We start from the raw sequence: 25451 nt of genomic DNA, 5'->3' as shown, positions 1-25451 counted from the left end.
TGTTTATACACTGTCTACGTGCTAATGATAATATAAATAAATAAAAATCTGCGTTTACTGCACAGGACGTTATGCGACCGAATTGCCATGTAATATTCTAAAAAGTTCTAATACGAATACATCAACTCTCAATCGGTCTCAATGGCTCTCTCCCTTTTCTTCGACGAAAACAGTGCACATCTTCGTGACGTTTTCGTCAAAATTTTACCCTCATGCGCCTAAAGAAGTTTCACTTCAAACATACAGTTTATACATTGTGAGAAGCTGGTACCTATAATATTAAGGTACTGTTTAAACAGGTCACCAGGGCGGTTACAACAGCATTATTTAGTCTAGTGGTCATAAGTACCATGTTTAATTTAAAACTATATGACAATAAAGTATTATACACATAAAAAGTATGTCATTAAATTATTTAGAAGACAATAAGCTTCTAAGAACAATGTCGGCCACAAATATTCTGTCCATTTAGCGATGGTAAAGTTATCTATCTATATACATACTAATTTTTATTGAGAGATATTTGAAACATTTTATCCATTTGGTCCATTGCTATAATTGTGACTAACAAAAAATATTATCATAAATACTTGAACATGATATCATCGGTTGAACGCAGTCTAACCACAACACAAACCAAGTCACGAATTCAGACAGCCGCATTCCGCACATTCATTACAATAAAAAGATACTATTTCATTTGTTACAAGATCCTTTTGATCCTTAACATGCCATGTACGCCTAAAATCATTAAGAATTTAAACATAGATGGGTCAAAAACGTTGAAAAGTAATACATTTAATACGAACAACAATCCTCGACAAAAGATAGCTCCTACTTCGAATACTAATATTATCTTATACAGGCAGTGTGTTATTTTCCTCTCAATAATAAACTTATGGAATACGCTTCCCGATTTCATATCGTTAGCTAACGTCTTGTAAAGGTCTTGTACATAAACATCTTTTAAACTAGCCTTTTCATCTGGTCAATCGTGACTTTTGTCATTGTAATATATTAAGATAGGCTTTTACTTTTTTTGGGTTAAAGCAGTGTTAGCCTAGTTGCTTCAGCGATCGACTATCATCCCTGAGGTCGTATTTTCGATTCCCGGCTGTGCACCAATGGGCTGTCTTTCTATGTGCGCATTTAACATTCGCTCGAACGGTGAAGGAAACGTCGCGAGGAAACCGGCTTGCCTTAGACTCAAAAAAGTCGGAGACGGCGTGCGTCAGGCACAGAATGCTGATCACCTACTTGCCTATTAGATTATTAAACTATCACGAAACGCAACAATGTAAGTGTATAAGCGATCTGTAATTTAATTTTTATCAATTTAGTTATGAACTTTTTGCACTTTACCCTTAGTATTTATGTTTCCTTCTCCTTACTGGAAAAGATCGCTTGTTAGCGACAAGGCCTCCATTATTTCTGATATCTAAAATTTATTGTTTATGTACACGTACCTCAAAAGCAAGTGACTTTATAGTACATAAATTCTATTTTTAAATTTAGACTCTTCAATTAACTTCAATCAAGGAAATCTACTACTTATCTAATTGATAACTTTTCACGACATCCCATACACAATCAGTTCCATTTTATTTTTATAGCATCTGCCTAAATTCAAGTGAGCTTCGTAAAGCCGTGTTCAAGCGAAACTCTATTTCGTGTAGAATTTCATTTACATTCAAATGTCTGATAAAACGTACAGCCTTCCGTAATTGTTTTGCTTGTACGATTAAGTCGCTGAGATAAACTCTAGTTAAAGGATAAGAATATCCTTCATATAAATAAACATTTGTATGAAGGACATTTGGCACAGATGTTATCGGAATTTGTCTCTGAATATACATTTTGTAGTGTTGTCCTTGTGTATAGAGCAGTGTTGGTATAAGCGTGCGCCTCTCAACCCTGAGGTCATGCCTTCGAATCACGCATTAAACACCCGTTCATACGGTGAAGAAAAACATAGTAACCTACTTGCTTGTTACAAAATCCGCAGATCCAGATCTAAAACATTGTAGCGCTGTTTTTTTATACATCATGTGTAAACTTAAGGGCTTTTGTTTAGTATATATAGTAATTCTGCAATTTACCAAATGAATCTTTGACAGACAGAAGATTATATCAATGAGAAACATGTGTCTGTTAAGATTCTTTATGAGTGTATTTTAATCGCTCTCCATATTTTAAATTTCATAAAGCGTCTGGGAAAATTTTAGCTCTTCAATGCGAAAAAGTAATAAGACTAGAAGAAAGTTTAATATAATCTATTGTATTTGTACGAAGTTCGTACATTTCAAACGAAATTAATTCCGACGCTACCAGTACACAAGTTTTACCATAATGAAATTCTTTAAATATCTCTTTTGTAATAATTTTACCCACGTTTAATACTGTGCATCATTTGCAAACCGTTTATTTCTATTCCACGCCTTATGAGAAAATGAAATTGTTAGACTTAGAATAATGGAATTTATTATGATATGAATTTAGTACGTTTACAAGCTTTTCTAATCAATTGTAAATGTTTCTATACTTATAAATTGACTACATAATTAATTAAATAACGTTTTGTCGTATCATTATTGTGAGCTATATTACGAATATAAATATAAATATTTACATAGATATAAATAATTCAATAAAATTGGCGTTGTTATTTAAAAAAAAGTTTTCGGATTTTAAGAGAATTTTATTAATCCACATTCTCTTACTCAATTATTTTTAGGGTACGTAAACTTTAATTCTCTACTTTAACTAAATAAATAAATTTAAAGGTTATTTCATTAAAATCGATTCAGTGCTCAAGCGTGGAAGCGTAACAGTCAGACCCACATGCTAGGATTATAGTACAGAGGCTGCTTAAAAACAATGACGTGCGTAACTAACTGGTCGAGGAATATTTTTATTGGTCAATTAGTGTAACCAATAGCATGATTTAATTACAGATTTAGTTACGATGAGTATTGATATGTTAAGCGGACACAGGAGCGGTCAAGTAACAGTACCCGGACATCAATCGTCCGGGCACGTACGTACCTTAACAAATATTTACATCGGATTACGTGCAATACCTATTGTCACCTTTGATTGGAATACTACTATTGCTTATATAGGAATTTAGCTGTATATGTGTGTTTGAATTGTGGTTATTATGATATCAGAATGGTGTTAAAATGTATTGTTTAATTAGCTGGCCCCGCGAACTTCATTTCGCCTTAATGTGACTTTTTACTTAGCCTAAGAAAATAATTATAGTTTTTTGGAATTTCATCAGAGTTCAAGAATATATATGAAAACATACTCGTATTAGTCCAGCCGTCTTCGAGTTTTGCTCTTAGTAATATATTTTGTGAATCATTTTTTAATTATATAGAATTGAATTTGATATTGTCTTGTGTGTATAAATTATGAAAATTTTCAGTTACTCTTTTTATAATTACTAGTAGGAGACAAATGAGCAGTGTTGGTCTAGTGGCTTCAGCGTGCGACTCTCATCCCTGAGGTTCTAGGTTCGATCCCCGGCTGAGCACCAATGGATTTTCATTCTATTTGCGCATTTAACATTAGCTCGAACGGTGAAGGAAAACATCGTGAGGAAACCTTGCTTGGAAGGAGGAGGCTTGCCTTAGACCCAAAAAGTTGGCGGCGTTCGTCAGGCACATAAGGCTGATCACCTATTTGCCTATTCGATCAAAAAAATTATCATGAAACAGATACAGAAATCTGAGGCCCAGACCTAAAAAAGGTTGTAGCACCATTGATTTATTTTATAGTAAAAGATAAATAGTACAAATATTTACGACAGCTAAAATAATTAAAACCACAGAACAATAATTATTTTTTTATTCTGTGGTGCACTGTATGTGATCTAAGTAATAATTGGTTAAAGAAAGTGTATTAAAATTTTTAAAAGTCGCAAAAATTCTACCAACCCGCATTACGAAATAATAAAATCAATGTTTAATGATCCTGTATTGATAATAAAAATGTTTTGATAATGGGTATTTAAACTTGTATCTTATCTCACGATTCGTGCTCTCAAATGTGAATGTATTAAAATTATATTTGAGTACTTCTCGGCACAAATTAAAGCGTAAAACACGAGATTTCGCGATTAGGTTAATCAGAATCAGAACTTGATTACTGACAATTATAAAGCTTTAGCTGCGATATTTTTAGTTAAATCTGGTTGTTTTTTTTGTCTTAGTACCTCATTATGTTCGTTATTTACTGAATGTTGTGTCCCCGTATGAAAAACGTGTTTAACGTTAACAAAAATCCGTTGTTTTCAAAGAATTTGTATCTTAAGTATAGTATTTTAAAACTGTGTTATAAGGCATTTAGCCTGATGTTACGTCCGGAATACACGGAGTAAACAAATAAAGGCCTTTTTACTAGTACATTGTCTCCCAAGGTATACATAATATAACCAAAGCCTATACGGATTTATAGTTTAATTAAGCGGGTGACATGCGGTATACTTGCAGCACGCTTGCGGTCCCTACATCACCCTTCTAACATTATATTGTCTTTATATTCACGTTGTCCTTAGAATTTCGAAAAAAATAGCAATAAAAACAGTAAAAATTACCAAGCAACAAGTTATCGGTAATAAGCGATAATTCAAAAATCGAACAATCCAAATCAAGAAAAATTGTAGTAATGTTTTTTTCAAAGTTACTCAAATGACATAGATGTAGGCTTTTACTATCGTTGCGTATACACGCATTTAAATATACTTACCGTGGACACATACAGATCGCCTCATTTACAGAGTATTTCACTTAGAAAGTATTCAAGACAATAGGCCTCGTTTGAACAAAGCATCAATAATTGTCGCTTACGGAATATAAGTGTTACATTTCTGGACAAAGAATTTCGCTTATATGGCTTTGCTAAGGTATTGACAATTATTAACAGCAGTGGAAATATTTGTATATGTTATTATAATTTACTTGATTCTGCAATTGGAAGTGGCAAGTTATGTTATGTAATGTTACATCGTAGAATGCTTACATAATCATACAAAATATTATTATAACTTTTTTATTACTACGCAGAGTAGTGTTCTCTCATAAGGCCGTTGGTTAGAAGCCACCAATGCACCAATAGATTTTCTGTCTATGAATGCATTAAACAGTTAATTAGACGTTGAAAAAAAAAAACATCGTGAGGAAACCAGTTTTTGACACAAAAAGGCAACGACACAGATACATTTTTGTGTACACATTCATATTTTTTCTAAAAACAACGTCTTCTTGGTTCCTGGTCTATTTGAATCTAGATATGCCAGTTTCCTTACGATGTTGTTTCCGTACATGTTATTTACGTACTTGGAGAAGCTTATAGCCAGGAATCACTTTCGATGTTGACACGCTGTTCCTCAAGCTAATCAAAATATTTTGTGTTTTTCTTCTTAATAATATTAAGAATACAAAGAAAACAAAATTTTAACTTATACATCTGGTTACGTAAAGGAATATTTATTTTTATTTATCGAAATTGTGGACACCAAAAGATATCACCGAGTGTTCAAAGTCGCTTGATTTTGTTTGCGTAAACTCGATTCGGGAGTTGTCTTTTGTCGCGTAATTAAGAAAATATTTCGTATGGAGTAATTTCCGTTGAAGACGCAAACTGGCACGGAGTGTAGGCAATTACATAAATGACAGCGGGACAAAGACGTCAGGGAAAGTCGGGAAAAGCAATTAGATTTGCCACGTTAGCGCCCTACCCCACTTTGTTGTAACATAACGATTTATTAATAATCAAATTACTCATACAAAATAGGATTTGGAGGTATTGGGATGAATGTATGAATTTTAGTTTCTGTGTGACAGAATTAAGTGAGTCATCCACGGAATTAATATGCTATGAGGTCAATTTATTTGTTAAAAATATCATTATTAGAATTTTGAATGTAATTTAAAAATTGATATATTTTTAGATATTATAGTATTTATAGAATTGTTTCAATACGTAATTAAAAAGCTTTAATAGGAACGCAAAGTGCAACAGTGTTGACCTTGGGTATGTAAGACTCCACCCAGAATCTCTGCTATTCAGAGACTGGGTGAGCAATGCCCATTACCACTTTGGGTCCCTCTTGCATTCGCGAGGCCTCAGCGTCATAAGGAAAACACCCGTGGCCTGTGAAATAAGCCAAGTCCTATTAACACCATTGGATACTTTTGAATTACAATACATTTCATGTATTAAAATGCAAATATAAGTTTATATAATAAAAACGTTTTCCGTTTTGCATATAACTACGAATTTCATCAGCGATCACGATTACAAAATGATGAAATCTAGCACAATGTAGCTCTAGTTCTTAACCGCGTCTAATGACTTCCGCTAAAACAGTAACGACTATATTAAAAATAATTTTACGTTACACTTTCAGTGTATGATGCAATATGTGTATATGATAAATGCATGAGGAGGCAGCCGTCCATTACCGAAGCCATTAAGGGGACTCGCGGAGAAAGTGACAACATGCGCAAAACTGAAAGTACTATATAATAACGTTAGGAATTGAATACGAGTTTACGCACGTTCATATAATACATAGGTTTTCTTCATAAAGAGAAGAAAAACTTTTAATACAGTACTTTAATTAACACTTATAAAATATTTATTTTCATTGTCCGTAGTACCGCAGAAGTCGGGATAATTTTCAGCCTTTCTTAACGTTTTTCACGAAGATCGGATAAATAATATTTTACTCGGAGAAAACCATAGAGAAAAGAGAGAGGGATTCCACACAAATATGGGATTTTAATAACTGTTTCGCATAATTTAAATGTCTGATTTATGGATATTGGAAAAGTGATTAATGTCTCATTCAAAATGTCATGACGTGACAATAATATTAATCATAGCTGGATAGACCGCGACTGTACAACTTTACATAGAAGTAATTATTTCTATGGTTGAATAGTATTACACATAAATAATCATTTTGAATTCTAATATAACATTTATTTATCTTAATTAATGTTTAATGTGTGGCGAAAAAAACCAATTAACTAGCTGCCCGTGAACTTAATGTAATGTTGAATTATTGTTCACTTATAGCGTACACTTTCAGTAATTCGTGTGTATGTGCCCATAAGTGAGCTTATAACACAAATTGCAGAATTCACCCTCAACAACGGATAAATACATTTTCCGATTATGTTCCTATATTAGAAAGCATTTTCATTACAAAGCTATAGTGAAATAATTGTGTGTATATTAGTTTCCCGTTCCGAAATTGTGGACAAGCACTTATAAATACGACATAGCTTACACGTAATTAAAAATAATTGTTGATCCTCCTTTATTTATTAACGTCCTATCTCCATTCTTATTATGAGGAAAATTATAATAAGAAAGCTTTATGAGAAAATATATTTTTTTCATTTCATTTCAATTGTTCTGTTAGGGGAATCACCACGCGTCACTAGCCTTCTTTTAATTAACGGAAGCATTTAATAAAAGACCGTCACCTGTATCCAAAGCGCACAAAACTTATAAAAAATAAATGACTAATTTACTGAGCCATCTTTAGCACTTCAGAACTTCTTTTAGTATGTAAGAAGGATGTTAGGTTAGATAATGATCTAATAATATGACAACCTTAAGTCGCGGATCACAAATAACTTTGCATTAATTATGTTATATATTATCACTCTTAAAAATACTGTAAACGCAGTGTTTACTGTGTTTGCAGTGTTATTGGAGCATTGTCGACCCAGTGGCTTCTGCGTGGGACTATCACCCGTAGATCGTAGGTTCGATTCCCGGTTGTGGAGCAATAGACTTTCGATCTATGTGCGCAATATGTGTAATAAAACGTCGTAAAAAACCGGCTTGCTGTAGAACCAAGAAGTCGACGGCGTGTGTCTGGAGCAGGAGGCTGATCACCTACTTGCCTATTAGATTGGCAAACAATCATGAAACAGATTGTACAGCGTAGACAGAAAAGGTTGTAGCGCCAATGATTTTTTGATACTACGACCGTCATCCCCAATATTTTTATACAACTTACTTAAGAAGCAAAAATAATTCACTTTAATCTTCATATAACATGTTACATTTTTTAAAACAACAGATTTACTCGGCTTCATATAATTAAATAATAAGTTTACAGCGAAGTACTAAGTTTATTCAAGTAACTAAAATCCATTATAAAAGGCTGTCTGAGGTTGCTACATTTCAGTTAACATGTGAAAAAAGCTAAAAAACACGGTTTATTGTTAGATTACAAAAGCATGAGTTGAGTTGGCGTAAACATTTTATTTTTAAACGTACAAATCTTGTTCGCTGTAAAGTTAAAATTATTTTATAGACTGTAATCGGTTTAATATTAATGTCTTACAAGTAATTAACAACAAGCAAAAAAAATTACTACATATAAAACCGGAAGTGTGATTTTTTTAATATATTTTTGTTTCCAATAATTGTCTTATATTTTAAGAAAGATTGCTTGTAACATATACTGTAGATATAGCATTATATGCTGAAACAAAAACTAGAGCCGTACCAAGAATGAAAAAGATCTGTATATTTCATTAGAATTGCTTTGTTACATAATTAACTCGTTTATAATGAACCTCTTAAATACCTACTTTACGAGTAATGATTTTTTTTAAATTATCTATCTTTTTTCATAATAACTGTTAAGTATGTATGCATTTGTGTATTCCTTTTTGGCTGTTATGTATTGAGTAATTGTACGTATATAATTTATTTCGTCTACAAATCAACAATAAAACTAACTGTACACCGTTTATACAGTATGGTTTATACTTAATAAAATAAATATAAAATGTGATTAAAAAGAAAAATATGAATGTAATGCTTGGAGTAAAAGACTAAATACAAATAGCCTTTTAATATTAGATTAATAACAAAAGACATTCGTGGTCGCTTACTGTTAGTACTACCGTGTGTATAGTTATAGTTAAATAACAAAGTTTTGAATTTAGATAGCTCTTCAACACTTTAAGTAAGAGAGCTGGAAAATATCAATTACATATTATTATTATTAACTAGCTGTACGAATAACAGAAATTAGAAGTTTAATAGTTCATTATAAATTATCAAAACGCAATTTTATTAACAGCTATAATATTTACCGTGAAACTTTATCATATTACGTTAATCAAACTCCAGCTTAACAAGTAAAAACCCTAATCATAACGTCCAAAACTACAACAACCTAGAAAATATTGAGTACTAAATAAAAATCCTATTTATTCCGTCTCCCGCTCGAAATTTTCTAGTTGGTAGATTGTAGTTGCCACTTTTGTTGGTTGTGTGCCAATCACGTCCGACTCTGGCCGGTAATTTCCCCAATCGCATCGGCTTGCCGCTTCAGAGCATGTATTTTATTTGGCAAACTTACGGGACCATTCTTCAAAACTGTACAAACTAAGCTAGGTATCGCAAGTTTTCTTTTATCTACTTTTCACAACAGACAGATTAAAGTATTTCGATAAATTTAATAGAAACGAACGCATGCGTACTTCGTGACCATTTCTTTTACTTATCGATAATTCTTCTCAGTTTGCTCTTTCTAATTATAGCGTGTGTTTCGCTCCCAAAAAGGAAACAAGGGTGGGCAAACGTCCCTTAACATTGAATACGTTCGTTTCATATTATTTTATTGTAATCCTGAGCCTTCAACGAACACCGCTCAATTAGTATGTTCCTGTCAGGCCATAATTTCTTTTATTTTTATTACCTTAATAATGGGGTCATGAAGTCTTATTTTACATACAGATGAACCATTGTGATGTATATTTAAGAGCGACTATATTACTTTATTAACAAGGTAAGGCAATAAAGCAGAATACGGCAAGTACTTTGTATGAAGTTGCAGTCCCGTGTCCATAGGTTGTTAAAACTCGTTCTAATAAAGCCTTGTAACACCTAAGATCCAATACCATCTCTGTTATACGACTGAATCTTAATTCACCGAAGCGAATACTCGTTTCTACATTCTTGAGATATTGCGTCAAAATCCCTTCAATTAAAGCAAAGTCTTTCGTGTAAAAATGTAACAGTATAATGGGATGTGATTACCTGAATTCTTTTCACAACCACTCCGCTTCACTCGGGTGTCCTAATAACTGTCATACAGATTTAATATGACATCTCGCGTTTGTACGGTTTCCACCGCGAGGCAATTTCCTTCCTAAAATTGTATTTTGTCGTATCCACGTCAACTAAGTACATATGTGACCCGAACGACAAATTTTATTTATATTTTTCCATTTACAAATAATGTCTGTTCTACGATATATCTGACGTTGTTTACCGTCTTGATGTATACTTCTTTTGTATTCATATACTATTATTTATTTTAATGAAATTGTAGGAAGAAAATGAAGTTTGTGTTTGTATTTCTATTGTGTGTGGACTAGAAGATAGAACTGAAACTTTTCCAAAGACTTTTGTACGTACTTTGAAAACTACACCGTAATAATAGGCAAACAGCCTTTCTCGTCTTAAGATTTTTCAGTCATTATTTTGCTAGAATCAAATCAGACGTGTTACTAGATATTTTAAATATTAATAATCTGGTTTTAAATAAAACTCACTATCTACTTCGCATGCGTAAATTTAAATGCTAAAAGCCTAATAAATACAAAGTGAAAATTTACGTCCTTTCTCTTTACGGTAGAGATAAGTCGAAAACGAAAATTAAGGAAACCACATAAAATTTAACCTTATCTTGAAAATATCGTAATATCACCACCGTAAATTCGATATATCTTAACTTACTATAATATATATTGCGCAAGAGGCCTTCGAAATTATAGAACGTTACTCGTTCAACTTGGGTTGTTTCAACGTTGTTGATCCAATATTCTTTAAGTACAAGCATAGCATAATTTATGACATATGTTTGTGCGTGAGTCAAATGAGTCATAAACCTAGATTGTATTGTATGTTATAGATTCGTTTTCAATTATATAATTAAAACAAAAAATCATCTTGAATTGCCTGATTAGTTAAGTCGAGTTTAAGTCGTGGGTCTATAGTTTATTAATGCAGCAAAAAGAGTAAGAAATAAATACTCAATCAGTGCATGTATTTTGTTATTTATAAATATTTTAGGAAAAAGTACTAATAAATCTGTTCGATTCATTGTAAAATAATATTGCTTCGTTAGAATAATATATATATATCCTGAAATCCAAGAACCTCTTAAATTTCTCACTTAGCTTCTGTAATCTATATAAATCCAAGGAACATAATTTCATTTTACCATTTTACACATCAAAGTATCGCATGACTTGAATCTTGCGAAAATATCTTTGAATATACGGCTTACATTTACTAAGGTAATTTATGAACGGAAGTTAAGACAAAAGTAAATGATATGTAAAGAGATTTACCTTTGATTTAATTAATTTATCAAGATACGATATCAAGGACCTAAAAATGTTTATAATAATAACATAGTATTTTAATCATGAATAAAAATGTATATTTGTTGATATTTAAGTTAAGTTTTGAAGTTAAGGTTCGTAAATTTCTGAATCTTTTTGTATATATTATGATTTCCTCTTTGGCTGTATGGTAGGTATATTTCAAATTAGTTATAGAAGAACGAAATTTTAACACTTAAAGGTTTAGTACTTTTTGATATTGCTTATAATTTAAATAAAAATATTTAAAAGCAAAATTGTTGATGCTTCACTAATCTACAAAAAACCAGTGTCGGCTTGCTTGCAATGGCTTTAGCAAATCTCATCCCTGAAGACAAGCATTCGAATCACGACCACCACGAAAGGAATTTTCTTTTTCTATGTCCGCATAGGACTTCTACGGTGAAGGCAAACATCGTGAGGAAACCGGCTCAAACCCAAATATCGACGATATGTGTCAAACCCAGAAAAATGATAGAAAACAGATGGAATCTGAGGCTAAGACCTATAAGTTGTAGCCACTGGATTATTTTGAATCAATTACGAAAAAACAAAAGACGTAACCCTTTCTCATTGGTTCAACATTTGAACCATATGATATTGCAGCGCCTGTCATAAATATAATTTAGTGTAAATATGATAGATGACGTGGAAACAACGTGGAACTGATCTGACTGGTATTTATGTCCTTATTATGTACATATACACAGAGTCAGGATTGGAATTTAGGTCGATTTGCGTACTACACATAAGTTTTAGATGACTGGGTTTTCACTAACCAACTATAAATTATAGTTGGCAGTTTGTAGGATATGTCGTAATTTTAAGGGATGTTACTAGCCGTTCATTTGTTTTTTCATACTAAAAATGTCTAACATAACAAAATTATAACACAAGAATACAGTGTCTTTCTCTTAATACAGACTGTAAGTAGTGTTATTAGACACTTTCTTATATTAAATATCCTTATTAGTAAATTAGTTTAGGCCTAAATTACTTATTAGTCTTAAGTAAGTCTAGATCGTTCAATGATGTATCAACAGACATTGTATAAAAAAAACATTACTACTTGACCAATTTGACCCAACCAGATAAAACTCGTTTTCATTACTATGTGGAATCGCTATAATGGCTGGCGGAACTTAACTTAAAAACAAATAATACAGAATATATTGCTTATTTTTAAGCTGTGTAATGCCTCTCCCCGGGGATCTCAGGCCATTCTTATTTAAATAAGTGCAGATTCACCACGGAGTCATGACGGCTCGTCGTCTAGCGGTTGCAAGCCTTTTGCGACATTTATTTAACCTAATTCTTTATTGCATTTTACATTAACTGACTGGCATTATATTTTAATACTTCGTAAAGTTCTTCTAATATTTATATAGCATTAAATAAACCTATATACATTTTTGAACCTCTTTGTATATATTATGTTTTACGTTTTTACTCTATATATACGGTATTTATATTTTAATTAGTTATAGAAGTACGAAATTAAATCTTAAAGGTTTCATATTTTTTACACGTGTTTATAACATAAATAACAATATTTCTTCTCGAATCTACAATAAAGGAGCAGTGTTGGCCTAGTGGCTTCAGCGTGTGACTCTCATACCTGAGGTCGTACGTTCGATCCCCGGCAGTGCACCAATGGACTTCTTTCTATGTGCGCATTTAACATTCGCTCGAACGGTTAAGGAAAACATCGCGAGGGAACCGGCTTGCCTTGGACCCAAATAGTCGATGGCGTGCGTCAGGCACAGAAGGCTGATCACCTACTTGCCTATTAGATATACAAATGATAGCGAAACAGATACAGAAATCTGAGGCCCAGACCTAAAAAGCTTGTAGCGACATTGATTTTTTTATTTTTTATAAAATAAACATATATAGATTTATATGAAAACTTTAAGCGAATGTAGTAGTTGCTTATAAAATAGAACTATTATAAACAGTATTGTTACTATGGCCCACTGGGAGGACTCCAAGCAATTACCGCCCTTCACAGACTATCACAAGATCTATGCAATCAGGTTTTGCAGGTGCGTTTGAGTTGAATACCATTATTTATGTATAATATGCCTTTATTATGTGTATTACATAGGTTTTAATTTTGATGAAAATGGCGTAACGTGATTGTCGTAGTCATCTTCCTCTTCGGCATTAAAAAGAAAGTCATTTTGCTACTACAGATGTATTTAAAAAGTGAGTTTTATACTGTTTGTATTTAAAGTAAAAAATCGCGCGCCGCTACATGGCCGCCTTTTATGGTTTGGGCCTGATCTGATACGAGATCATTTGGTTTTTCTAATAGGCATAAGTGATCAGCTTTCCTTACCTGACACGCCATCGATATTTTGTGCTAAATGTGCACATAGAAAGGCCAATTGTGTGTGGGGTTCGAACCTACGAACTTAGGGATAAAAATTGCTAGCTGAAACCACTAGGGTTGGCCAGCGACAACTACTACTTTAAAGTAAGTTTACTTGGCCATAAGAAAATGTAATATACAATTTTTAAATAGTACTTTTTACTAGCTATGTATGTATGGCCTCGACTTACAAAAACAAATTTTCATAAACACTTATTGCTTTTACAAATATCATCTGGCGACATTTATTTAGCTTTGCATTCATCGCTTTAGTGAATTTCATCACAGTACCGTGTCAATAGCTTGACGCCTTTCTCTTTTTTATACCTATGCTATTGAGACGCGAATTTCACTCGTTTCATTTCGTAAAACAAAAGGAACAATACTCTATCTACTAGTTGCCTTATTCGAATTGTGACACTTCAAGACGATGTTAATTAGGGTTTTAAGATTTCGCCACAGCCTTGAGTATTGTTAATTCTAATGAAGTAAGTGACCTTGATGAATTCATTTGACTAGTATTTTAAACAATAGGAATTATCAAATAGTTATGTTGAGTATCTGTATGTATATGAGTGTTTAAGTGTCAAATATGTTTAAAGGCTTTTTCTATGGTAAAAATAATAACAAAAAAAACTTTGAAAGTCTTTATTGTTCTGGCGTATCTGAATATAACGAAATACTTTAAGAATTACCTTTACACTATATAAAAATTTTATGAAAAATCGTTGTGATTATCGTGGAGACGTACGAATAATGAAGAGTTCTTGCTAAGTTCCTTATTATTTATTCAAAGCTTTTTCTATAATATTGTTTATACAATAAAGACAGACAAAATCCACAAACAGACGGAGAGGAAAATTTACATTAGGCTGGTTTAATGTCGTAGAGCAATCTCATTCTTAGCGTGAAGCCGGTTAAAGTCGGCCAGAGAACAACGACCTGCCGAATAAGACCCTTTCTCTAATTGGCTTGAAGTGAGAGGGGTCTCATGAAAATGGCCATACGTGGTATCACAATGATAAATTTGCCGCATATCTCGAATGTTGAACAACCTTGACATTTGCAATTTCATAAGAGAAAATACGTACTGTGGCAATTAACATCGTGGCATGTCTTAATTATTTAGGTATTTAGAACAACGCGAGAACTATTTCATTATAGGTGAATTTAATATTGCCTCAGATAATAATATTACAAATTGAGTTTTTGTAAACTTTATTTTATTATTACTTACTTTATATTATTTATAAACTTTAATTTAAATTTATATTAATATAAATTAAAAGCTTTGAAAAACAGATTCTGAGTATTGCGTATCTTTTTGTATCGTTATTAATTTTTATTAAAAGGGACGAAGTATTTGTACGTGGATATAGCTTTGAAAATTGTTTAGTGCCTTCATTATTTACGTTGCATCATAATAGAATCATAATTGACACTCACGCAAATGCGTTGTCCGCCTTTTAGGAAGGACCTTAAGTGGAATTACTTGCAAAATCTGTTTAAAAAACTTCTCAGTTGTAGAACGACGCAAGTCGAGGTGATAAAATTGTTTAATTTATTAATTTGTTACTTTCAACTATAACAATAACAATCAGAATCGCGACGTTCGTTTTTCAATGAACTTTATCTAAAGCACTTTATGAACTTATATCGTCACAATAAAAATAAAGTGAACAATATAACCCAAATAAAACAGAAACGGCCCAAGAGGAAATTTGGACATGTAGCCATGTTGTTTCCAAAGATATTAAAATCGAGCAGAATTTTTTTCATCACAAAGGTTTTGTTCTCGTCGTACTAAAAGCTTTTATCAGTTTAATTGTTATAACACCTATTAACTGTATTATTGTAAAATGGGTACACATTGGAGTTATTAATCAGAAATGCAATAAATATAACCTATTAAAAAAAGGAAGGCTTCGCACTCGCGAGGCCCTGTTCTACATAAAGATATTACCGAAGTTTTCTTTTTGCTCTCGTGTCACACTAAAATAAATTAAGACAACACAAGATAACAAAGGCGTCTACATTTACGTACTTTATCAACGATTTAGTTAATAATATATTATTGTTCAGTCCAGTTTATAATTTAAAATTCCAATATTTTAACTATATAAAAATGTAAATATCTTCGAGAAAGAAAAAAGTAAATTGTGTCGTAAATTGTGTCGTAAATTAGATAACGCCGCCCTATCGAAGCGAGTAATCAAATTATTTTTACTGTTTTATCGAAGAATCGAATTCTGTTATACCTTTATTTTATTATTCAAGGACAATTTTTCTAAAATCTTATTGATTTAAAATTAACACCATTTAAATTAAAACAGCGAGCTGTCTCTTTTCATCACAGTGAAAACAGAAAGAGTCAAATAATTTAGTTAATGCGTAGATGATAGAATTGAGATAAAATAAAAAGGCTTCAAATCCGTTCAACTCAACTCAAGGCTAGGTCAATGATTTTGTCCACAAAAATATAGGCGGTGATAAAGAAACAAGTTTGACCTGAAAACTTAGGTAAATCTGCATTAATGGGCCTTTTTTCTTATATATTCCTTATAAAGCTGCCCACTAAAACCTGATACTTAAAAAACATTCCAAGTTAAATGATAAATAACAACAATATTTTACGAGTAATAAAACGAAATAAGATTTCTTCGGAATGTGATGGGACGATAAAACGAATTAGAGAAATCGTATGGAGCTGAGTATAATCGCTGACCTTGACATTTCGAACAGGTTATAAACGTGTTTAATTGATTGGCCTTTTCACTTTAAATGCTTCCAAGGAACATAAAGGTTAAAGCTATACCGTTATGATGGATTCGAGACATTAATTAATACGCAAATAACATATTTCAAAGTTAAGACAGTATGCCATACTCTTGTATGCAATAGTAATTACGTCATACACTTTAACGCTTATCTAAAGAATTGAAACGCTTTAAAAATAATTATGTTAATTAGTAAGTATTTATGAATAATGTTTTTTAAACATTCTTGCAGATCTTTCGTCAATTTTCCTTCACAGCACGAGCGTGTTTTTAAAGTCTAATAAGCAAAGTTTTATCGTGTTAAGTACATTTATAGTAAAATTTTAAAGGAATTACTTTTTATACGATTTACGCATGTATATTTTCATAATCGAGATATATACATAATATAAAGTTTGTTTTTATCTGCATGGTCATGCATCATCGGACGATATATCGATTACAGCTTGTAAATCACATTTGCTACTAGTCAATACGTTGATTCGTTATTAATCATTGATTAGCTTAACAAACTAAAAGCTAAACTAGTTTAACTTATTGTTAAAGAACACTTTATCGGATTTAAGTCATACCGTGTTTACACACTGTAAAAAGATAGTTCTATTTTTAAATTCAAAATGTTAGAAACATTACGTTTAAAGAGTTACTTTGACTTTAAAAATAGTTCTATTTTTAAATTCAAAATATTCGAAACAAACGTAAATAATACTTTTTATTGGTATTTCTTGTTAATTAGAAATTGACGGATTAACATAGCAGGTGTTAGGCAGGTTTGTAAGGTCTTTTAAGGAATGTTTCCGGTAAATAAGGCCATGTTGCCGCAGCAAGCTACTGGCCACCCTTTCACTTCTCATAGAGATCGCAAATATTAGAAATCAGGAACTTGAAATCCTACATTATAAACTGGAAAGTTCCATGTACGCCAAAACTGTTTTTAATATGTAGATTTTTATATACATTTTTCAATATTTGTTAATAATGGATGTTTGTGTAATAAAAGGCCATATACGTATGATTAATTGTTTACGATAATTACCATAGGTATAATAGAGTGTTATTGATTACAACATTTCAAAATATGTATTTACATTTAATTATTATAGTTGATGACAAAAGATAGTTTTACTTACAAAGTCTAGATTTTTATTTTACAAGGGGGGCAAAAGGGCAAGACTTATATAGATCATATAGACACCACACCCACACTACCAGAAGACTCGCAATTGCGTAGCCGGCCTTTTATTTAATATATTATTAATTAAGTTTTAAAAATTGATTGAAAAGTGAATTTGGGTAATTTTGTTATTAATAATAAAGTTTATATATATTTATATATCTTAGTTAAGGATATTAATGTCTGTAAAACACAAAAGTTCGCGATCCTTGCATGAGAAAAAAATATATTATATGATTATTGATAAATTATTTTTTACATTAAGTAAACTTAAATTACTTTGCTCATGAACCGCGAACGCAAACATTTCATGTTAAAAAGTTAGCAGCCAAACCTACCTTATAGATCCCATCCACGAGCTTCGTTAGTTCCTCGGTCTCCATTTTTATAGTTTATTGAACTTCAGCAAAATTACAGTCACACTCGATACTTCATTTGTTTATCGCGCACAAACAATTTTAGCACCATTTACACAAACACTTTCACTTAGAAGCAACTTTTCGGCACGGTCAATTTCCTAGCACCTTCGCTTTTGACATCTGAAACAAAGAGAAAATTATAAACAATAAATTATTCCATTTTTAAAAAACCGTGCAAACAGTCTATTTTTAAAAGTTCGCATCGAAGTGAGCGGCAACTTTATTGTACCTTCTAAGTGTCGTGTGCTGCGCTCAGGTCGAGGTGACCGAATGAAGTCCGATCACTTTGCTCGATCTCGCGAAGCAAGTGTTTTGTAATACGCAGCAGTTAACCACTAACCTTGCTTGTACTGTTATCTGATACCTGCTTGTTTTGTGGATGGCCTATGTCTTGAGGTCAACGACACACATACCAAACTTTTGTCATTTACAATCAATTAACATTCTATTGAGGATTACTAGAGAAATCGTTTTCGCAAAATCTTTGTTGGTTTTGTTAGCGAACGATTATTTAGTGAATATTTTATGACATTTTAACGCAAATTTTTCTATAAATAATATCCGAAAGAACCATAACCGTTATTTATGAATTAAATATTTTTTTGTAGTCGCGTTAATATTTTAAAAATTTAATCACATTAAAACATTACGTATTGAGATTCGTGAGTCGAAAGTTCGTGACATAAAGTATTATGGTTACATTACGAAATTCATCAATGCCACTAAAGTAATTGGCAGTTAGCAACATTACTGAGTTTTGTGACTAGCGCTTTTGCAAGATAATCGAATACAATAGATACAATTTCATTTTTAACGCCCACTTGTGCACCTACCGCTATCCGTATTAGATAAAATAAGATAATTTATTCCTTTTTTATACTGTGGGACTAAATGTTAATGCAACCCTTTATGGATTTTGACTTCAGACTGCATCAGTTTTTTTTTAAATTTAATAGGAGGCTCATCTGATATTAAGTGATAGTGATATAAACACTTATATTGTCAGAAAGGTCGTAAATGCTTTGTCAGCCTTTCAAGAATTGGTACGCTCTTCTTAAAGGACCCTAAGTCGTAATGGATCGGATATACTTCAGTGGGCAGCAATCAGTTCGTTCAATGATTTTATAAGCAAGTAGGTAGTGATTAGTATGTACCTAACAAATCGTCGATTTTTGGATCGAAGACAAGCCGGTTCGCATCGGCATGTATTAATAGACTATATAGTATGTAAAATCCATTAGTGCAATGGTTTAAAGGCATAACTTCGTGTTGAGAGTCACATGGTTTAACACCTAGCACTAGTCTTGTGCTATGAGCCGTAATAAATGCTTTTAATAGTTATACAGTAAATACAGAATTTTATTTAATGCAAAATCTTAATCAATTAGGATAAAAATTACGTCATATAACAAAAGTCTTTCTCAATTACCTTCGTCACCTTGTGTGTTACAATTATGCTTAGTCATAATAAATAGAATAATTTGAATTTATTACAATTATAAATGGCTGTCTAGGTGTATATTTAAAAGCTAATGCATTCATACATTGCTCGTAATTATTCAGGTCACGGTAGAATATCAAGGATCATCTAGCAAAGGCATATTATTTACCAATAAGCTTAAACTTATGAAAAAAAATGTATTCGTCTAACATACATTAATATGATTTCTTATTATTGGGTGTTACTAGACCAATAAGATATTTATGTGTACAACTAACTCTATGTAAAAAAGTTTAAAAAAATAAATCAAAGAACGAAGAAGTGGTTTTTAGATACCTTCTTCGTTCCTTACATCTTTGTAGCTTGTTTAATTCGTGTATGATAAGCGGTTTCCCGTTTAATCCTTTATATACTTAGGGAATGAATATACCTCATAAATTCAAAGCTTTAACTAATACATTATGAACGCCCAAATAATCTTAATAACCCCACCATTATTTATTTCTATATTCCATGACTTTGGTGCCGTTTTGGTTACTGAGAAAGAAAAGCGAGGGTTGGTCGGCAAGGCCCTAGTTATCACACTATATCCGAGCTTGGGATTCATTAAATTACAGTTTCGATGTCGCTTTATGCGATGAAATCAACGCTATATAAGGGATATTTACGTGTGAGCCATTTTCTTTTAAAAGCACAATCATAATACTAAAATAGGTATATTTCTAAAAGGTCTTTAAATTGTTGTTCGATGATAAATCTGTCATCTTATACCATAGAACTTTTATTGATCAATAAGGAATAACCGAAATCGTATGAAATGGCAAGTGACTTTTCAGTGGTGTCAATGACGTAATTTTTAGTAGACTAGCAAATTAGCAAATTGCCCGTTAAGGTATCATTTAACACAACTCCCATAGCAGTCGCAGGCCCCTAAGCTACATGATATCCACGGCAAGCTTTCTACGACTGATGTAATTTACATCGATAAATTACATTCGATGTCAAAACGCCTAAGTGGATGAATGTTGGTGTAAAATTTGCATAATTACACAAGAGATGCACTCGCTTGATAATCATATGCATAGCTCGTCGCGACGCCAGACTTAGTTAAATACGAATAATAATTCTAACTTGATGGTTAAGTTCTAATAAGTTCTAAACTTAAAACAAACTTTATCCAAAATTATTATTTCTACATACTTAGATTTAGTTAGCGATCAGAGCTATCTGTGTTAAATATGAATTCAGAGAGGGCCGTAGAGCAGGCGGAGAATCAACGGCTCAAATATAAGAAGTCTTCCAACTTCCATTTTGTTCCCTTTGGAGTAGAGAATCTTGGGCCGTGCTGTTCAAGTTGTGCACTTGAACAGCACTAGATAAAGAGTTAAATTGGCGCCTGGTTCCACAGAGCTGGTGCCGTCTTCGCTCAACGAATAAGTATCGCAATACAGCAAGAAAACGCTGCCAGTGTTAAACGATCACTGCCACAGGGACCAAACTAAAAATTGGTTTTAATATTCTTTTTATTAAGTTTTAATTATTTTAATTATTACTATGTAGATTAAGAGCTATATCGTGAACATCGCTTAGGTGGTTTTATTGGACTGTGTATATTTACATCTTATTATTATTCCCGTAATTCTAGAGTAGTCATAATAAATTTATAAATTTATCAATATAATAGCAACTATTTAGACTTTTTATTGAGAAAAACTGCGAGTTCATTGCAAGATGGTTTAATAATAGCAACATTTATCTCACAGCCTTCATTTAAGGTTATATTTCTTTTTGCCAACTGTAACTGACACAAAAGAAGGATGATTCAAAGAAAAGTTGGGAACAGATGTCTCTAAAACAAAATTAAAAACAGTTGCAAAAATTTCACGCCAAGAAACTGCATAAAACACGTTGTGAAAGTAGATATATGAATTCTTTGGTAGCGTGCATCTGAGGTTTCGCCTGAAGGCATGCACAGTGCACACCCATAGGCGTATTTTCTTTAGTTTATGCAGATTTCCAACTTATGTGAGGGAAGTTATGGTGCATCGAACAGGTTTTGTTGCCAGGAATAATTTTATGGAAAGTTTCCACGATAAAGATAAAGACATTTTAAAAAGTATTGTTGCGATGTTATGTGCATTTTTTAATACGTTGCACTTGCGAATTGCAGTCTTTTTAAAAAAAATATTTAAAGGAATTATAAATAAATATTGTCTTTCATCTATGATATTTCCTCTTCCGTTTACGTTGCTAGTAAAACTACGTTTCATACATCATTAGGTATTTTATAGCTATTACTTTTTTTAATTAAAATATAGCTTAAGATAATTCTAATTGTAGTATATTTATGAGAGTAACGTTACGAACGTACAAGTATAAATGCTACACCTTACAAATAGATTATGCATTTATATATTAAAGTTTACCACATTATACATAGGGGCCGTTCGAGTATGACGTAAGAACTATAGGGGGTTCTTTGATTTTCTTATTTGGTGATTACGTCAACAGTAATTATTTACTTTTTTACCACATATTACATTATTACACATATTAGCCACACGTTGTCTATGCTTGAAAACGAAATGCATTTTCGTGGATTCCTACAAAAAATTAATACGTTTATGTACTATTATTTTTGAGAGTTTTGCTTACTTTTGCTGACAAGATAAGAGGGGGGATAAATTGCAGTAAATCTGTTTACGTAATACTTGAAAGGCCCCATAGTACTAAATCTACGGTTTATATTACAAACTCTTTTATCTAAAATGTATGACAAAAAAACAATACAATAATAATATATATGAGGTAAAATAAAACTTAATGTAACGTAAAATAAACAATGATAATACCAGAAATTGTTCTTAAGCAGAAGAAAAAGTCACGAGCAACACAGCGAATTGGTTCGAGATAGGCACTCAACAATGCTTTCTTTCAAATATTAATACACATATAAAATAGAAATAAACAAGATACGTCTTGGAAGTAAATAAAAGTGCTCTTGGGTCGTTTATCTAAACTTCTTTAGCCGGGAGTAAACTTATTGTAAGATAAGAGGTGCAGTCTTTAGTACAGAACAATTGGGATTCCAGATAGTTTCCGATTCCTTTACAAAGCGGAAATCACAGGCTCCTGAGCTCCGATACACGCCATATTAAATTTTCCATATTAAAGCCGTTCACTACGGACTTGCAAAGTTTCTTATGTAACTCCAAACTCTCAATTGTCTTTTGAATCGTCAATATTTGATTTTCATATATAGTGTAGTAGCGTGCCAAGACGGGAATGGTATTACACTGAGAGTTAGCACATATCGTTGGGGCTTGGGGCCAACGGCAGCGTGTTCTGCTGACGAACCGTGTTATCGCGAGTACGATATATTATGCATTGCAAGTGAATTTCAGAACTGCACTTCAGACAAAACGAATTTGCTCTGTCGATTCAGGTGTTTCGTGATCTTCGTATGTTCCTTTATTTATTTAAGTAGTACAATTTAATGTTATATGAATGAAGTATATGATACTAATCCATAACTCTAAAACAACAGAACTCCGTCTCAAGAATTTACAATTTGTTTAACTAATATTGCCGTTTCATTCAGGGCCAACAATTCAATTTGAAAGGCAAATAGTTTCATAGACAAGCCATTTGCAAACACAAAGTAAACTGCATACATGAATGAAGATCGTTAGATGGTGGGTTCAGTCCGTCAGACACAGATGTGGACCTACCGCTAATGAGATTCCGAAAAGCTCCTGGGAAATAACTCGCAGTGCCGTCACTCGCGTACGATCCGTCAATGGCATACGGTAAACGTACAACAGTTTATGTTATGGGAAAGGAGGACAAGGCATTCGATTTAAATAATTAAAACCCGGCGATTGTTAGTTAATAGTGGTCTCTTGAGATCAGCTATGTACGTGCAAGTGTGAGTTTAGTGCTTAATGGTATCAAACCCTGAGGTCTTTATGTATAAGAATGCAATTAACATTTACTGGTACGATGAAGGAAACATCGTTATGTTCATCTAGAACAAAACTTTTATTTGCCTTAACGTATTATCAATAAAATATGTCTGGTTCATGCACTGTTGAAACATACATCATTACTAGTATTGAGAAAACACCTTTTGTATGGCAGGTTTACAATAATTTACCACAAACATTAAAAGATATTCCGACTAGAGATTTTAAAAATCGACCTAAGACACTACTTTTGGAAATAATGTATTAGTCAAAAATTATTTTTTGCGTGAAACAATATAATTAATATTCATTTGATAACGTATATTATGATATGTGACTCGTAATGTAAAATTCCTATTAAGGCAATGCAAACCTTCGATTGTACCTATAGTAGATAGTTCCCATTACCATTCATATTATTATTGTACCATATTCTTGCAATAAATAAATAATTATTATTATAACTATTGCGATAAGTTTTAAGAACAAAGTTCATTTGCAACAGTAACTTGTGTCTATCAACGGATGCAAATAAATACATTGTTTCTGTTCGATTTTTTTAATAAAGGTATTCATATAATGTAAGAAATATATTGGAGGAAATAAAATAAAAGTTTAGTCTTTCAAATGTGTAAACAGTAAAAAATATATTTTAATTTATTTAAAATAATTGATAATAATCCATTGTACCGTTCATTCCTTTACTATGTTGGATGACGAGTTATTTCAATTATTAATGGTCCTTGATGGATATTCAGGAGGTAATTCCAATGGATTTCAATGAGATGACTTCATTTTTCCCCTTATCCAAAAGAAATTTATTACATTCATTTAAAAACACAAATTATAAAGGTGACTTAATCCGATGAAAAGATTGTGGATTTTATATCGGAATCGAATCTTTACAATTTGTATTTATTTTTAAAAGTTAATGCAAACATTTTGTATGAAGAAATACAGTGTATTGTCTGTTTTATTGGCAAGTAGATCACAGTACTTTCTAGGTTCACGGTAGTACTACAAACTTATTAAAACATCCTTGAAACACGACTTTAAAACATTATTTACTTGCTATACAGCAGTAACCACCACTTCGTTTAGTATTATTTTTTAAAACTTTTCAAAAATAATCTTTCGTTAATCGATTCGATATAACCAAGTAAAGTAGAATAATTTTGCAGACGGTACAGGAATCAAGAATCATTATTGTACTGTGATTGGTGCAGTTTGGTTGAATTACAACCTGTCTGCTCACACCCAGGCTGCTCTTGACAACCTGCAAAATTGGATACCTCGCGCTAGCCAAGTGCTCACTTCATGTGTGAAAATGTTTTCCAAACGATTTCATTTTGCATGCATTTTCTTTTATGTAATGTAAAAATTGTTTCTGAATTTTAACGTTGCGATATCGGCATAGTTTTTAATGTGTAACAAATATAGCCGCGATTTGTCCTTGATCTTCCATTTTCTGGCAAATTAATTTTTGCATGACTTTGAAAGTTACTTGCGTATAAATGTTCATAATCTTAAGAAAACACTTTTTAAACGTGTCACGCGTGGTCACGGTGACTGTGTGAATGCTGTAAAGCACGCGAAACGTCGGAAATTTTTAAATTCAAAGCTAATGCTATGTTAACAAAAGACAATGCTATGTTCATAATCTTCCAGGGTTCCAAATTCTGGATTAAGAGGCATTTCACGAATACGAACGTGAATTTATGTAGGTTATTTTTAATATTAACGTAACAAAGCGTCTCGTACCCTTAGGTAAGCAACAAACAATAAAGTGACGGACATATTTTCCTTTCACACGAGTAGGTATTGAGGCATTTTATTTTCCATAAGACATTTTTCTCAGTTCCTACA

The 25451-nt window shown here is 32.2% G+C and overlaps 1 protein-coding gene across 4 annotated transcripts in view; it reads right to left on the bottom strand.

Annotated features, from left to right (window-relative positions):
* The window catches only part of LOC123708259 (brain-specific angiogenesis inhibitor 1-associated protein 2), a 141736-nt gene that overhangs the window by 24691 nt on the left and 91594 nt on the right, over positions 1-25451 (bottom strand). For 3 of the 4 annotated variants that reach the window (XM_045658886.1, XM_045658885.1, XM_045658883.1), the window contains exon 3: positions 18099-18299. In XM_045658886.1, the coding sequence (XP_045514842.1) occupies positions 18099-18143 (45 nt within the window). In that variant the 5' untranslated portion in view covers positions 18144-18299. Of the gene's footprint in view, positions 1-18098; positions 18300-18408; positions 18457-25451 lie in introns of those variants that run through there. The other variant, XM_045658884.1, reaches the window with a different exon arrangement.

The sequence above is a fragment of the Pieris brassicae genome, chromosome 4, assembly GCF_905147105.1.
Source record: "Pieris brassicae chromosome 4, ilPieBrab1.1, whole genome shotgun sequence".
Lineage (NCBI taxonomy): Eukaryota > Metazoa > Arthropoda > Insecta > Lepidoptera > Pieridae > Pieris > Pieris brassicae.
Note: the sequence above shows the minus strand (reverse complement) of the source record. Positions and strands in the feature narration are given on the sequence as shown.